This window comes from Podarcis gaigeae (assembly GCF_964106915.1).
Source record: "Podarcis gaigeae genome assembly, chromosome: 13".
Taxonomy (NCBI): domain Eukaryota; kingdom Metazoa; phylum Chordata; class Lepidosauria; order Squamata; family Lacertidae; genus Podarcis; species Podarcis gaigeae.
The window spans coordinates 21,280,855-21,296,110 of record NC_139689.1 but is presented as its reverse complement, the minus strand read 5'-3'; the positions used below and the strand labels follow the sequence as shown (position 1 = coordinate 21,296,110).

General features: G+C 47.0%; 1 protein-coding gene across 4 annotated transcripts in view; it reads left to right on the top strand.

Annotated features, from left to right (window-relative positions):
• The first annotated feature begins 2 nt into the window (after nucleotides 1-2).
• Nucleotides 3-15,256, top strand: part of GYS1 (glycogen synthase 1) — a 29,036-nt gene continuing 13,782 nt past the window's right edge. The window contains exons 1-5 of one of the 4 annotated variants that reach the window (XM_083708046.1): nucleotides 3-1,099; nucleotides 3,586-3,760; nucleotides 9,411-9,592; nucleotides 14,363-14,554; nucleotides 14,780-14,965. In XM_083708046.1, coding sequence (XP_083564172.1) covers nucleotides 1,097-1,099; nucleotides 3,586-3,760; nucleotides 9,411-9,592; nucleotides 14,363-14,554; nucleotides 14,780-14,965 — 738 coding nt within the window. In that variant the 5' untranslated portion in view covers nucleotides 3-1,096. Of the gene's footprint in view, nucleotides 1,100-2,270; nucleotides 2,489-2,867; nucleotides 2,921-3,585; nucleotides 3,761-9,410; nucleotides 9,593-14,362; nucleotides 14,555-14,779; nucleotides 14,966-15,256 lie in introns of those variants that run through there. The other 3 variants (XM_083708047.1, XM_083708048.1, XR_014557292.1) reach the window with 3 other exon arrangements.

Genomic DNA, 15,256 nt, shown 5'->3' with positions numbered 1-15,256 from the left:
TTGGAGAGGCAGAGCGGCTTCTTGGTCGGTCGTTTGCGCGCGCGCGCGCTGAGCTCTCCCAGAGGCTAAAGATCCAAAGGAGCGGGAGGGGAAGTTGTCCGTCAGCGCTGGGGGCGTTGCTTCCACTCCATGAGCTTTAAATGCCATTAGATGAGGTGGGGAAATGGTCGTCAATCGTAGCAGGGAGGCGGTTTTTACCAGCGATAGACGAATAACTATCGGTGTACCTAAGCGTCATTCAAAGATAAAGGCCTCCGTCTTCTCCATAGCTATTGGTTCTTCTCTTCGTTCCAGCTTCTCAAACGTGGAAGCTATTGGTTCATTTAAGTGGCAATCAAATAAGAGCGTTCGCGTTCAAATTCAGTCGCTTCAGATAATTTGACACGAGGGAAACGTGACAAAGGAAAAGGAAGAGCGGGATCACGAAAAGGAATCCACATTCTGAACGAGAAACTCCAGCAGCACAGAGTGAAAGCTGGATGGCTTAAGGAATTAGGAGACAGCCGTCCTGAAAAACCGAATATTGGATCGATTGGCTGAGATGAGGAAGAGACCGCCTATAAAGTGACTCTCTAATGGCCATGGGCCGCCTTGGCAGTCACTCACATTTAAATCCCCACATAGCGCCCTTCATTCACTTACTGGCGGATCTCTATGACAATTATTGGCGGGAACGATTGTAAAACGATTTAAAAGTTGTAATGCTTCATGGCCAAGGTCAAATTCTATTTGAGAATGACAAGATATCACTTAGGGATTAGCAACAGCCCTTTCTCTTCAACAGAAGCGCTTATTGGGCGAGCTCGTTGTCAATTTAACAGCTATCATGTTTGATTGGGTACTTTTGTTATCGTTCATAAAGCGCGAACTGTCTGCATCCAACAAATACAGGCCTCCTTGATTAGTGTCAGGCCTATATGGGCCGCGCCATTACCAGCCTGGGAATTCTTTCGTGAAAGCTCATTGGTCGAAGCCCTAATGAGATCCTATTGGTCAAGAAGGGTGCCATTGACAATGTGAGGTTATGCACGTGTCCCTGTAGCTCCGTCCGTCCCTTTTTCTACGTATCGCAGTGAGGAATAATTCAGCACGTTACATGGTAACAGTAAATTGTTCAAATCTGACAAGCTCTCACCAAACCGGAATCTGAACAGTGAATTTAGAGAACACATAACAGATACTAACGAATCTGACCCCAAAAGGCTCAGGCCAATTCAGAGGGAAATGTTTTGTGTGTGTTTAACAGTGGTTGAACCTCCAACACTTTCCTCCTGTGTCTTTCTCTGTTTTTAATCACAAGTCACTGAAGTTTTTCTAGGCAGACATCAGACAGCCACTATCCCTTATCCTAATCTACCTCACAAGGTTGTTGTGTTCATAAAATGGGACGGGTAAGCACCCATGAGCTCCTTAATGGAAGGAAAGGAAAGATAATACTGTAAAAAATTAATATCCTATCTACATTGTAAATCCTGCTGAGCTTAATGAGGCTTACTCCGAAAAACAGTGTTGCTACCTAAAGGATTCCTTGAATTGAGCCAGATTGCCAACAGAACTGTTTTGGGTGCCTCTCTTCATCCAAAAACCCCTGTTCACAGAGTCCTGCCAACACCCAAGATCCAGCAACTTCCGAAGTGTTGCAAGACCCATGTGTCTCGCTTTGGGAGGTTAAACTAGCACATGGGTTAAGATATTTCAACAAAATGATGCAATCTATTTTTATTCATTGGTAATATTTCGTTTTATGCCTTTTAGTTGCTTCCCACTGATAACCTGTTTTTGCAATCCCAGGCAGGCAGCAAAGTTTACTTTACCTCAGTGGGCTGTCATACACAGCTGGTAAACAGGATTCAGCCTAGTTGATCAAAAGTTGTGCAGTCCTAATTACTTTCCCCCTCTCACTTCAGGCTCTCAGAGCTCCTTACAAAGATCAGTAATAAGATGCATGATACAAAAAGAAGGAAGATGTTAATTAGTCCATAATCTCCTTTCACCCTGATTATCCATCACTATCCCAACATCTATTCCATAATCTCCTTTTACCTGATTCTGTCATTAGCCCCATATTTTACACCACAATTTCACTTTAACCCTCAAACCACCCCACTCTGCTTTTACTCATTCGGCTTTCTCCTTGCATCGCCAATGCAACCCCTCCTCCCTTTCACTGCCGACACTTCCCCTTTAAGACCTTGCAACAACCTCTCTTCCTTTCCGACGCGTTCGAGACGCTGCCGAGCCTGCTGGGAGGCTTCCCCCTCAGCCAATCAAGAAAGCCGGAGAGGCAAAGGAACGTAGGTCAGGGTGGGCAGAAGCAGGAAAAGAAACCCCGGAGGCATGAGAAGGCTGCCCCTGTCGAGGGGGGCGAGTCCGCCTTGGGCCGTGGCCCCGCCCACTGAGGGGCGTGGCCTCTGAGCAGGAGGGTCTGGAGGGGAGGGGGAGGAGGTGCGGGGGAGCGAGCAAGTAGTTTGTCCTCAGCTGCAGAGAGGTAAGCACCGCCGGATTCACCCGGGCGCTCCCGAGGATCCCCCTTTCCTTTAATCGCCAGTGACCCAGCTTTATTCATAACTATACCTAGGACTCGGACTCTTTTCATTTCATGCTGTATCTAGCTCTTCTTGCTCCCCCCGATTCCCAATGGGAATCACACACACACACAATTCCTGCGACAGTTACTTCTCCCTTCATTCCTTCTCTTTCGCCCTCCCTATCCTTGCACAGCCCTCGCCCAATACCTCTGAGGAACAAATCTTGTACTTCTGCTCCCAGAGGCCTGCGATCCCAAATCTAATAGGCTCTCCTTTCTCCCACCCTGTTCCTAGCAAGAGTCTTAAAGGATCGCTACGTTCCTTCTTATATTCTAGTCTTTTCCGCGCTTCCCGGAAGGATCCCAAGCCTACTGTCCAGAGTCTCTTGCAGAGTAAGCGAGGCCTGCACTCCGCCTAGGTTCCCTCTCGCTATTGCTTAGAGGAAAAAATCGGGACCCCTGTTCCTTCCTACTTAGATACAGAAGATTTCTATGCAGTCTTCCTTTCAAGCTTCTCTAAAATGCACCCATCCGCCCTGCCACCTCTTAAATGTTGCAGTCGGAAAGCTCCCGGCAGACCTCCCATCTTACCCTTTCCCCTCCTTCAGCTGTTGCTGTTACTCAAGACTAAATGCAAGCCTTCGAAAAGATCAAGGGGTGGTGGTGGTGGAGAGGAGGCAGAAACTTGGACTCCTGGGTTCCTTAGAAGCAAAACGGGGGTGGGAGGCAAATGTAAGGGAGGTTTTCCATCACAGAGACAAAACTTGGTTTATAAAGGTTTAGAGAAGGTGGGCTGGGAGCCAGGACTCCCAAGTAGTCTGAGAAGGAAAAAAGGAGGGTTGAAAAGGATTCCTGCATTTAAGGGGCTTGGACTAGATTGCCCCAACTCTACAATTCTAGGATCTGAGGAGGAAGGGGTTTTATTTAAGTACATTGAGAGAACTGGATGCTTAGAATTCTCACCAGTTACGGAGACCCTTCCAGGCATGATAGAATAGTAGAACAATAGATATAATAAGAGATAATAGAACATGACCTTCTTTTTCTGATTCCTCCAGGCTAGACCTAGACCTCCCCCGAAACCCCTTGTCCTCACTTTCAACCCCTGGGGCACCATGCCACTCGCCCGCAGCCTCTCAGTGACCTCCCTGACAGGATTGGAGGACTGGGATGATGAACTTGACCTAGAAAATGCCATCCTTTTTGAGGTGGCCTGGGAAGTGGCCAATAAAGGTAAGATGTAATGTCTTTTCAGGCTTCTTTTTTTAAGGAAAATGGTGGTGTTTGATGGGCTCGAGCAGGTTGGCAAGTGGAAACCGGAATGCTTGAGGTTCTTTTCTTTGGTGGGGGTGTTGCAGAATTGGGACTAGTGGGTGAGCATAAGGAGGGGCTGGGAACACGCCTTGCTGAGATATTTGTAAGCAAAGTAATGTTGAGTCCTGAAAGCCAATAGCCTCCACCAGTTGGACTCTCATCACCCCTAGCCCACAGGACCAGTGGTCAGGGATGATGGGAACTGTAGTCCAAAAACAGCTGGAGACCCAAGTTTGGGGAATCCTGGTCTAGATGTTAAAGCAGGAGTGGCAGGCTTGCAGTCCTCTAGACCAGTGTTTCCCAACCTTGTGCCTCCAGCTGTTTTTGAACTACAACTCCCATCATCCCTGACTAGCAAGACCAGTGGCAAAGGATGATGGGAGTTGCAGTCCAGGAATATCATTCTAGAGGGCCATTGGTTCCCCATCCCTGCTGGAAAGGGTAAAGGTATCCTTCCCACAGCCTGATGTCCTCTAGATGTAGTCGGACCTGAGCTCCCATCACCCCTCACCATTTACTTTGTTGATGGGAGCTGGTGTCCAAAACATCTGGAGGGCACTTGTTTGGGGAACAGTGGTGTTGGAGGAAAGGAAGCTGAAAGTCAGGGATCCTCTCTTCTCTGGGGTTCCCCTTCCTCCTATAATGGACCTCTGTGGTCTCTTCCTTGCAGTCAACAGGTCTGGGAAGTAGCTTAGGCCTTATTCCTTCTATGACTGTGCATGGCTCCTCCTAGCTATAAATCCTCCCCTTTTATGTTAATGCAATATGGGTTGATGGGCGGCTGTAGTGCCCTGTTACTCTGAGTGCTCCCAGTGCAGTCAGCTGTCAGAATGTAGAATGATCACCCAGTGTGCCCTCTGGTTGAATCAGTTGCCATGTGTCTTGCTTCAGAAGTCCTGGCGCTCTTTTGGCAGGCTATAAAGTGATTAGCATGGGGTGCAATGATGTTGAAAGGATGCGGCTGTGGTGCTGCTTGTACAAGGGGCAGTGGGCTTCGATGGCGACTCCTTTCGATCCTGGACACTTGCCAGCGCTGTCACTATCCCGGAGGACTTGTTCCCATGTGCGCTGTTAAGGACACGACCCTTTGGGAGGTTAAAGTTCTCCTGGCTTCTTCCCCAGAGTTTGAGCACGTGCCTTGCATGCCCCGTCTATATTACAAACACAGAAAGGTTACACTCAACCTCCCCATGTTCATGCACGCACGCACACAGGTTACACTCAACATACACACACACACAACCCCACACACCGTTCTGTTGCATAAGGAACCTCTTGAAATGTCACACAGTCCTTGAAGTTGCTGCGTCCTTGTATAAATAGGCAACTGTTTAGAAGCAGGAGGGTGGCTGCTTCTGAATGTCAGGTCAGAACCTTCCCTATCCAGTGTCATGATTCAGCCACCTCACCTGGAATCATGCTGCCTAGGAACAAAAATCTGACTTCGGTTTTGAAGCAAAATCAAGTTACTAGTCCTCACGGGATTATAAACATGTAAAGCAACATCTGCTCAAAGCATGGTAACTATCAAGAGCCTTTGCAACTTCTGTTTGTTGGGGAATTAAACTTCTGCATCATGTACTTCCTTTCTCCGCCTGCCCCTGTCACATTAACCTAGTCTATTCTCTCTTTCCTGCGTGCCTTTGGTTTTAATGGTTACATATCAGGAAACAGCAGTAATGTTTCTTTAATATGTGAGTTGCTACTGAAGGTACACTATTCGTTTCTTCCCTTCTGTAGTCCCAGTTCCTTTCCCATTAAAAAAAAAAAAAACCTCAGCATCCCAGGTCTTGTATCTGAAGATGGTATATTAAAGAAGGGGCTGTTTTAGATGACTTTCTGGGAAACTTCCATTGGATATAGAATTTGGAGGCGTATCTTCTGATGGTGGGTGGGTTGCCAAGAAAATGTTACAGTTGTGCTTTAGCATCAGTCCCGGCTCCACGTTGTCTTTTGGACACCATTCAAGATGCTAGTTTTAACTTGCAAAGCCTGCTGTTTTTCTTAGGACATTCAGTGGAAGATGCTCTCCATTGTGACTATTAGATCAAGCATAAGCCATGTCACTAATGCAGCAGAGCCAGACGACTAAGGCACGTGGTGGCTAATGATGGATCCTGTGCAATTCTGGAATTTGTTTAGGACAGGCTTTTGACACACTGGGCTAAGCAGGCTGAAGCAGTTTTAATGGCTTTTTATCTACCGTTTTACATAGCTGCATTTTGCCTTAACTGTTTTGTTGGTGTGTTGTTTTTTTTTAAACAGTTGCTTCCACCAAGATCCTTGGGGATCTGAGAGGAGGCAGATCTTAGAAACTGAAATCTGCCAAAGACTGCAGTCCTATGCATGTGTAACCTGAGCATAAGTGGGACTTGCTTTCAGGCGTAGTGTTGCACTGTGATTTTGTAAAACATAGTTGGAATTTGTATCTGAATGTATCCTATGAAATTCTTTGTGTGCATGTGTCTCTTCCTATATGCATAAAATGGTAATGCTGTTGTCATGTAGGCAGCCTTGACAACTCCTATCTGGTGAATAGCAGGCAGCCAAGCAAGCAAGTGTGGGGGTGATAGGTGGATGGGGTGGGGGGAGGGGAGGCACCATCAGAGGCACAATGAAATTTGCTAAATCTCTGTGTGAAGGACCTCCCCATTAAGCACACCTTCACATAGCGGTTTAGCAAGCTGCTCTATGGGGTGGGGTAGGAGGGGAGGGGCAAGCTGTGGGGCAGGATAAGTGAGGAACTGGGGTGAGATATAAAGGGAGGGGGTTGTTGTTCTGGGTGTAGGGGAATTGTATTTGGCCAAAGGGATTGGGAAGTAGAATGAGCAGGGGTGGCAGACCCTAGTTAATATATACATATTTATGTCCTAGTACACTTCGAAATACGGCAATTGTACCCCTAAAGATCTCAACTTGGAGTTACTAGGAAGCAGTGTGCCAGAAGAATATTGGAACGAATCAGCTCCTGAAAGTCTGGAAGGTGTATCAATATTAAGTACTTCTTCCATTATCTCAAAGTAGGGCTTGCGTATATTTGTGGAGTGATGAATACAGAACACAGTGCCTTGGCTTCATGGTCATGGGGATGAATGAAACTGGGGTTGTTCAAGGCACATAAGCATCAGAGTTATCAATGTCTAGTAGCTGGGATGGAGGCAGTGCTCTGCCTCTTCTAAACAGCAGTTTCTGGAAACCACAGGAAGGGAGAGTGTTCTTGTGCTCAGTCTCTGCTTGCAAGATTCCCATGGCCAACCAGTTGGGCCACTGAACAGAATGCAGGACTCAATTGGCCAGTGGCCTGATCCAGCAGGCTCTTCTTATGTTTAGGGCACCTGGGTTGTCCAGGTAGTGGACAGGATGACATTGGTCAGCATTGTCCTTCAGGGCCCTCAGTTTGCAGCCATCCAGCTGAGGTCTTGCCTGAGGCCAAATTGAGCAGCAGTGCACCCATAAATTCCATGTGAGATGCCTGCATTTATCCAGCCCCAAAATGGCGCTTGCTCCTTATAGAAGTGATGCCCCAGGCCCTTGTATCCTGCAGTGCTGATTTCCTGGCCAAGCCTTTTCACCTACATTATTCATGTAGGTGGTTTTCCACCCTTCTTTTCGATTTACTAGCTTGGAAGAGGATGCAGCAAGCCAAGATGAGATGCACATTTGACAGAGAGAGCCAGGACCATAGGTAGGCGAAGTGGCTTGCAGGTGATGGCAGAGTTCATGCTCTTTCCAGGAAGAGAACTGGCGCCTAACTGGTTATAAGAGAACAATTAGTGCCAGGAATCTTGGAGCAAGTGTATGGCCTCCTTAATTCTCTCGGGTCTGCAGAGTCAGAGCAAAGTACTTTGGGGCAACTCCAAACTGAAAGACCTAAAGGTTTGATCTGCGCATCTCCTGGGCTGCTGGGGTGGAGCTTGCATCATTTCAGTTTTCCTTGGCAAATCCCAGAACCCCAAAAACCTTGGTGAGCAGACGCAAGGGTATCTCAAAGCTTCCTTTTTGTATGTGTTCTTCAGTTATAATGTTGAAACAGGAGCCCATTCAGAAGAGGTGTGCATCGTGTAGCTGCTTGTTCACCACCCCTGAGTGAATTCTGCCTCAGACATTGCTATGGAAGTGTAGCAATACCCTACTGGAGGAATGAGGAACCTGTGCCCTTGGGATGCTGTTGGACTCCTGTGCCCATCAGCCCCAACCAGCACGGCCACAGCTTGGGGATTATGGAAGATGTAGTCCAACAACATCTGAATAGCCATAGGATTCCCATCCCTACCCTAATATCTGTACCTAAACCTAAGTAGATGCAACTGAAACAGTTGTGTACTCCTAAGCTACTTACTTCTGCTTATGGCACTGTGTAAGTATGTGCATCTCTGTGGCATCCACAAATTCATGTTCCCCGCCATGATTTATCCTTTCTCAGTGATGATTTGGAGCCAAACGTGAGCTGCCCCTACTGAGAACCATTCTGCTTGACCTGCAGTTCACATGTGGAAATTGTTGTGCTGTGCCACAGACATCCATTGGGAGCATGCACGAGCCAACTTCCCCTTAATGTTTCTGACTTAATGTTGGAATGCTTCCATTTCTGATTAAGGACCTAGCGAAAGTAGGCTGTTGCATTGCACAAGGGCTTTTCCTATCGAAGGGAAATAGTGTTAGTAGGTTACTGTATAAAGCACTGAAATAGGTTCACTGAGGAACATCTAAGCAGTACAACCACAGGAGTACAGGAAGAACTCTAAAGATCTAATCTAATCTAAAGACCTGCCTGGTCCAGCATCCTACTTCCTGCAGTAGCCAGGCAGGTGTTTCTGGGAATCCTACGCAAGAGCCTGAAAAAATGTCCCTCCCTTCTTGTTGTCCCCCACTATGGAATGAATGTGCAAACTGGATATACCCATTGTGACTAATTACCACGAACAGACCTATCCTCCATGAACTGCTTAGCCTGAAGAAGAGATGATTAAGAAGCGATACAATAGCCATTTTCAAATATTTGAAGTGCTATTACATAGATGATGGAGCAAATCTGTTGCTTGGGTGGGTGGGAACGAAACTAACATTCGAATTACAAGAAGGGGGATTTCAAGTAAACAGTTATAAGGAACTTCCCGATGGCACAGCTTTTCAGCAGTTCAGAAGCCACTGCTGGAGAACTCTCCTTCACTAGAGGTTTTTAAGCAGAGGTTGAAGCCAAGCAGGGATACTGAAGCAGTGGATTTTCTGCATTGGCAGGGGGTTAAACTAGGTGACCTTTGAGATCCTACTCAACTCTGAATCTATGGACTTCTCTGTCCATGTTTGAAAGCCACCAGCCATCCCTACATCATGTCTTAGCGAATCCCGTAACTTTACATCGTGTGAAGAAGCGCTTCCTTTCAGCCTCTCCTGAATCTACCACTGATAATTTTCACATTCAGCATCCTGTGGTCACAAGCCAAGCCAATGCCAAGACCCCTGAAAGTGGACGAAACTCCCTCTTTGTGCTTGTTTGCATTGATGTCTGGGAGCAGGTGGGTACCAGCCTATAGGGGGTCAACTAATGCCACTCCTTCTCTCCCTTCAGTTGGTGGGATCTACACGGTTATCCAGACCAAAGCCAAGATTACGCTGGATGAGTGGGGAGAGAATTACTTCCTGATTGGGCCTTACCTGGAGCTGAATGTCCGCACACAGGTAGAGCTCATAGAGCCACCCAACCCTGCCATCCGCCGCACCATTGACTCCATGAACGCAAAAGGATGCAAGGTAAGAAATGGGGGGGAGGCCAAATTGGGGTCCACAGAGGCCAAATTCTTGCAGCAGCACCTCACCTTCCTTTGAGGCAGAGACTGCAGCTCATTGGTAGAGCACATGCTATGCATGCAGATGGTGCCAGGTTAATCTCTAATTAAAAGAATCAGGCAGTAGGTGTCAGGACAGACATCTTCCTGAGACCCTGAAGAGCTGGTCAGAGTAGCTCATATTGGGCTAGATGAACAAGAGGTTTGACTTGGTATAAAACATCTTCCTTTCTTCCTAACGGAGGGGGTGTCATGTGACTGTGACTGTCATGTGACTTTCAGTACTGTGCCTTTTCAGACCACAGATGGGAGCCAACAAGACAGAATTGCTCCCCCATGGAAAAAAATAACATTCCTACATATGTGTTGTGTTGTACTGTTGTATTGTTGTTAGCCGCCCTGAGCCCAGCTTTGGCTGGGGAGGGCAGGATATAAATAAAATTTATTATTTTCGTTATTATATAGGAAGCTGGCATGCCTAGGATACATCCAATTGAATTTTGCAGGACTTAAAAAAAAAAAAAAATCCGATGAAGCTCTTGTGAAGTTCTTGTGAGCCCCTTTCTGCACTCTGAAGTGGTGCAGTCTAGAACCTGCTTTGCCACCATTGTTTGTGGTTAATGTCTCTCTACATGAGGTTCCCTGGTCTAAAATAAGGGTCTTTTCATTTCCTCTTATCGCATCCTTATTCCTCTTTTTCTTCATTTGGAGTGTATTGCTTGTCACACCCCCACCCCCCATTCCAGTGGAAGAGTGGGCCATTTCACCCCCCTAAGTGCAAGACACTTATTTTAAAATACAGTGGTACCTCTAGTTGTGGACTTAATCCATTTTGGGGTGCCATTCGCACCCCGAAAAGTCCACAACTAGATTGCTTTTGTGCATGCACGAAGTACACAGATCACTTCTACGTATGCACGCGTGGCAAACCCGGAAGTAAACACTTCTGGGTTTGCTGCATTCGTAACAAGAGCGGAACGCAGCTAGAGGTACCATTGTAGTAAATAAAAGCAGAACCCTTCAGGATGCTGAATTTTGCACCCAGTACTAAGCTCTTTATTTTATCTACACTTGGGCAGAATTGTGGAATCGAAGCAGTCCAAATAGCTATCAGTTGGGGTCTCATTTGCCTCTCTGGGTCGTGCCTGAATCTAACATTATAATGCAGAAATCTCTAGCACAAGTTTTAAGTGATTTTATCCTTAAAATTGCCGGTACAGTTTTCATCACACCAGGGGTCCAATTTGATAAGACAGCTGGGCTATAACACAGAGAAAGATACCCTTTGTGTTCATCCCCCAAACATTGTGGAGCTGCTCTGCGCTTTCATTGCACATTCCTTGTGGCAGCTGCTGCTGGCACTGACGGCTGTCCACAAAACTGGGAGGACCCCCATAGTAAGCAGTGCAATTGATTCAGGACAAACAAAAGAGAAGTCCTCCTTCAATTAGCACGCAATTAACCAGTGGAATTATCTGCTGCAAGATGCGATGGAAGATCCTGGCTTGGATAGTTTTAGGTAAATCTAAGGAGGAGGAGAGACCACTGAGCCACAACAACTAAATGAGACCTGTCTTTTTAGAGACCCAGATCTTACAGGGCAGAAAGGTCTGTTGCTGCCTTACATGTGAGCCTACTTGAAGCATCTAAATGGTCACTCACTGCTAATAATGGGATGACTTGGTCTGATCTGTTTACATTACAACTCTTAGCTTTGGAGGTGCTGTCGCATAGACACCATTCTTGGCAACTTCCTTATGGTGGATGTAACATGCCTGCTTCTGGGGAGGGCAGTGCAGGTATTTAAAATGTTTTGTTAAGCCAAAGTCCAGAAGTGAAAGATAAATAATTAAGCTGCTTTCATCAAGGTTTGTGGGTTTCTTTTAGCCCACAGCTGGCAGTCCTGTTCACTACTGCCCACTCTTACCTAAGCTCCCACTTAAGAAGTGCCCAGCCTTTGCCTGCAGGAGTTGTCTACTAGCTAGGCAACTCCCCCTCCTTCTCCCCCTCTCCCCCTTGCCTGCTTTGAACTGTTTTGGTGGCATGCCTGGCCCTTCCTCACTCTCTGGCGACTCCAATCTTGGATGCTGTCTCTCAGTCTACAGGAGACAGGCACAAGTCACTTTTCACATCTTGAGCATACTGTGTCCATAGGATTTCTTATTCTTATAGCCTTGGGGCCAGGGGCAGAAAGTGGCCTCCAGGCCGCCTCTTCATTTGCACACCTTATCAGCTTCGCACCCTCCTGGAATGCCTGGAATGCATCTTTGAGCTCTGATAATTCTTCTTGCTTCCCTGGATGGAGGAGAGAGAGGGGTTTCTGAGTGTGTGTGGAAACTAGCCTAGTGTACAAAGCTGAAACTTGATTGCTCCTCTCGCTTTTGCTTCAGGCCCAGCCCACTGCTGGCATGTGCCCGCACCCCCTGAAGGAAATGTGGCCCTTGGGCTGACAAAGATTCCCCACCCTGTCATAGGACTTGATTTCTAGGCCGGCCTGTCCTTCTCCCCATAGTTATGCTACTCTTAAAAAAACCTCAGACTGCCTGCATGACTGGTGACATCACCACCCTCTTTTACGTATTTGTGATTAACTGAAAAATTGGAATTCTAAAGATGTTTATTTTTTTTAAAAAAAAGCAGGAATACTAACTGTAGTCATGGTGGCTGGGGATGCTCTGGGCTGTGGCTTGGCCAGACCTGGAATGAAGTTTGTATTTATATATATGACGCCCATTTGACTGGGTTGCCCCAGCCATTCTGGGCAGCTCCCAACAAAATATTAAAAGCACAGTACAACATCAGCCATTTAAAACTGTCCTGAACAAGACTGCCTTCAGATGTCTTCTAAAAGTCAAGTACAGTGGTACTTCTGTTTACGAACTTAATCCGTTCCGGAAGTCTGTTCTTAAACCAAATCCATTCTTAAACCGAGGCACGCTTTCCCTAATGAGGCCTTCCACCATTCAGTTTCCATTTGTAGATCGAGGTAAAGTTTGCAAATGCTGCTTCCGGTTTTGCAGAGTTCATAAACCGAATCGTTCGTAAACAGGACTGTTCTTAAACCAAAATACCACTGTAGTTGTTTATTTCCTTGACATCTGATGGGAGGGCATTCCACCGGGTGGGTGCCACTACCAAGAAGGCCCTCTGCCTGGTTCCCTGTGCTTCACATCTTGCAGTGAGGGAACCGCCAGGAGGCCCTCGGAGCTGGATCTCAGTGTGCAGGCTGGATGATGGGAGTGGAGATGCTCCTTCAGGTATACTAGGCCGAGGCTGTTTAGGGCTTTAAAGGTCAGCACCAACACTTTGAATTGTGCTCGGAAACTTAATTGGCTAAGAAAGAGTCAAGATGTGGTCAGGGCAGAGTGTGTGGCAAAATGAGGAGAGAAGTGAGTTGAGTTCTGGCTCTTGAAGGCCTTTCAAGTTTCTAAGCTCCTATCTGCTGAAAACCTTACTCTGACAGAACAATCAGTTTGATCAGAACGATCAGCGTTTAATTCTTCCCCATAAGATCCTGTTCAGCACCATCTATTTTTCTCCAAACACAGCTGGGTTCATGCAAATAGTTTCAAAAATTATAAGAAAGCAACTAATAGAAGTAATTATTATTCTTTGTAGCTAACCACCCCACCCCATCCCTGACCACGAAGGCAGCTGGGCATTTCTGTCCAGGCAGTTATTTTGGGCAACTCTGAGAAGAACAACACCACGCAGGCGAGACCTTTCACAAAATGGAGATTGGGGGGGCGTAATATGAACCGCAGGCTAAAATTAGACATGCACATACGCAACACACTCTGCCTCGTGAAGCCGGTTGAGAGGGACCAATGACACCGAGGCCCACTGAGTTCAAGAAGAGAGAAGATGCCGAAATGGAGGGGCAGAGGGAAGGGACTGGTGGGAAGAATAATCTGGGTTAAAAATGGAAGCCTGAGCTCCTTGGGTTCTTCCACAAAGGAAGGCAAGAGCTTGGAGGCTGCTCACCAGAGTTGACAGGCTGTAAGGCCTGTGTTGCAAAGCGGCTTGGCAGAACAGACAGGAGGTGTATAAGTTCTTTCAGTAGATACATAGATTGGCCATAGAAGATTATGGTTACTCTTGTGCAGAGGGCTGATGGGAGTTGTAGTCCAAGACTGCCTCTTGTACAATTCTGTGAAGAATTTGATGGCCTAGTATAGAGCTTGGGCCTCCAAGCGTTTTAACTTCCTTGTAAAAATCTGAAGCAAGTTTCTAGGCCTCGTGACAAGGAAAGGAAAGGTTTTAACATGTTACAGGCATCATCTGCTGAAGCTCAGAAATATAAGGTGGAGTTTTGAGTGCGATCTGCTTGCCCAGTGCAAATCATTTTCTTTCTGCGTAATTCTAATTCCATGCCCGCTTCTGTCTCTCCTTCTCTCCTCAGCCCTCTTAAAGTAGGTTGTTCCTTGAAATATTCCATCCCAAAATATGCGTGCATGTACAAATATTCAGGATTTTGCTTCAAACAATACTATGCTTAGGCTCTAAAAATCTATTCATTAGCCTGAAGCCCAGCGTTTTGAATTGGAGCTTTCAAACTGGGAACAAAGCTGAAATATTTCAAGTTTGCATGTTGAAATTCAAACCCTTTGCTGCAGTGGTTGCATTTTACTGAGGGGAACTTAACTAGATAATGGGGAGGAGTCGCATTTTACTGTGTGCAAGTTGGTACCTACCTGCAATCAGCTAACCTGCTGCTCATATAACACCTGTCCAGGTTTATTTTGGTCGCTGGCTGATTGAGGGAGGTCCGTATGTTATCCTCATTGATATTGGGGCAACTGCCTGGAGCTTGGACCGCTGGAAGACAGAGCTCTGGGAAAGCTGCTCCATCGGGATTCCCTGGTACGACCGAGAGGCCAACGATGCCGTGCTCTTTGGCTTCCTCACAGCCTGGTTTATGGGGGAGGTAAGAAAATGCGCTTCTTCCACATCATATCGGCTCCCTCCATTTCCCTTCTCCTGTTTTCTCTGGAGATGGAGGACTTACTGCCCTGCCAGATGTTGTTGGACTCCAACTCCCATTAGCTGCAGCTCACACGGCCAGTGGCCAGGGATGACGGGGAGATATGGTCCCAACAACATCCTCAGCGCACACACGGGCCTTACTCTCTGTCCGTGCCTTTTTCTACAGTTTGCTGCACAATGTGAGGAGAAGCCTTTCATCATTGGCCATTTCCATGAATGGTTGTCTGGAGTCGGTCTCTTCCTCTGCCGAATCCGGAAGCTTCCGGTGGCTACCATCTTCACCACGCACGCCACCTTGCTTGGCCGATACCTGTGTGCGGGCAGCGTGGACTTCTACAACAATCTGCAGAAAGTGAGTCTTGTGGAGGCCAGGAGGGAAAGGCGATTGAGGCAGGGAGCTATGGGGTTCAGAGGGGGCGATGCTGAAACCTCTGGCTTGCTGATTTCTTCTTCTGCAAACCCCAGGCTGTCGTCATAAGGCTCCTGGTCTGCTCTTAAATAGCCCAGGAATCAAGAATCTTCCCCCTTGAACCCCTACTAGGTTCCTGGTCTGCCCCAGAAATTCCCTGGTTCTCCGCTTCCTTACTCAAAAGTCACAAAATCCAGCTCTCATAATCCCACTCTCTTCTCAGAGGTCCATCAT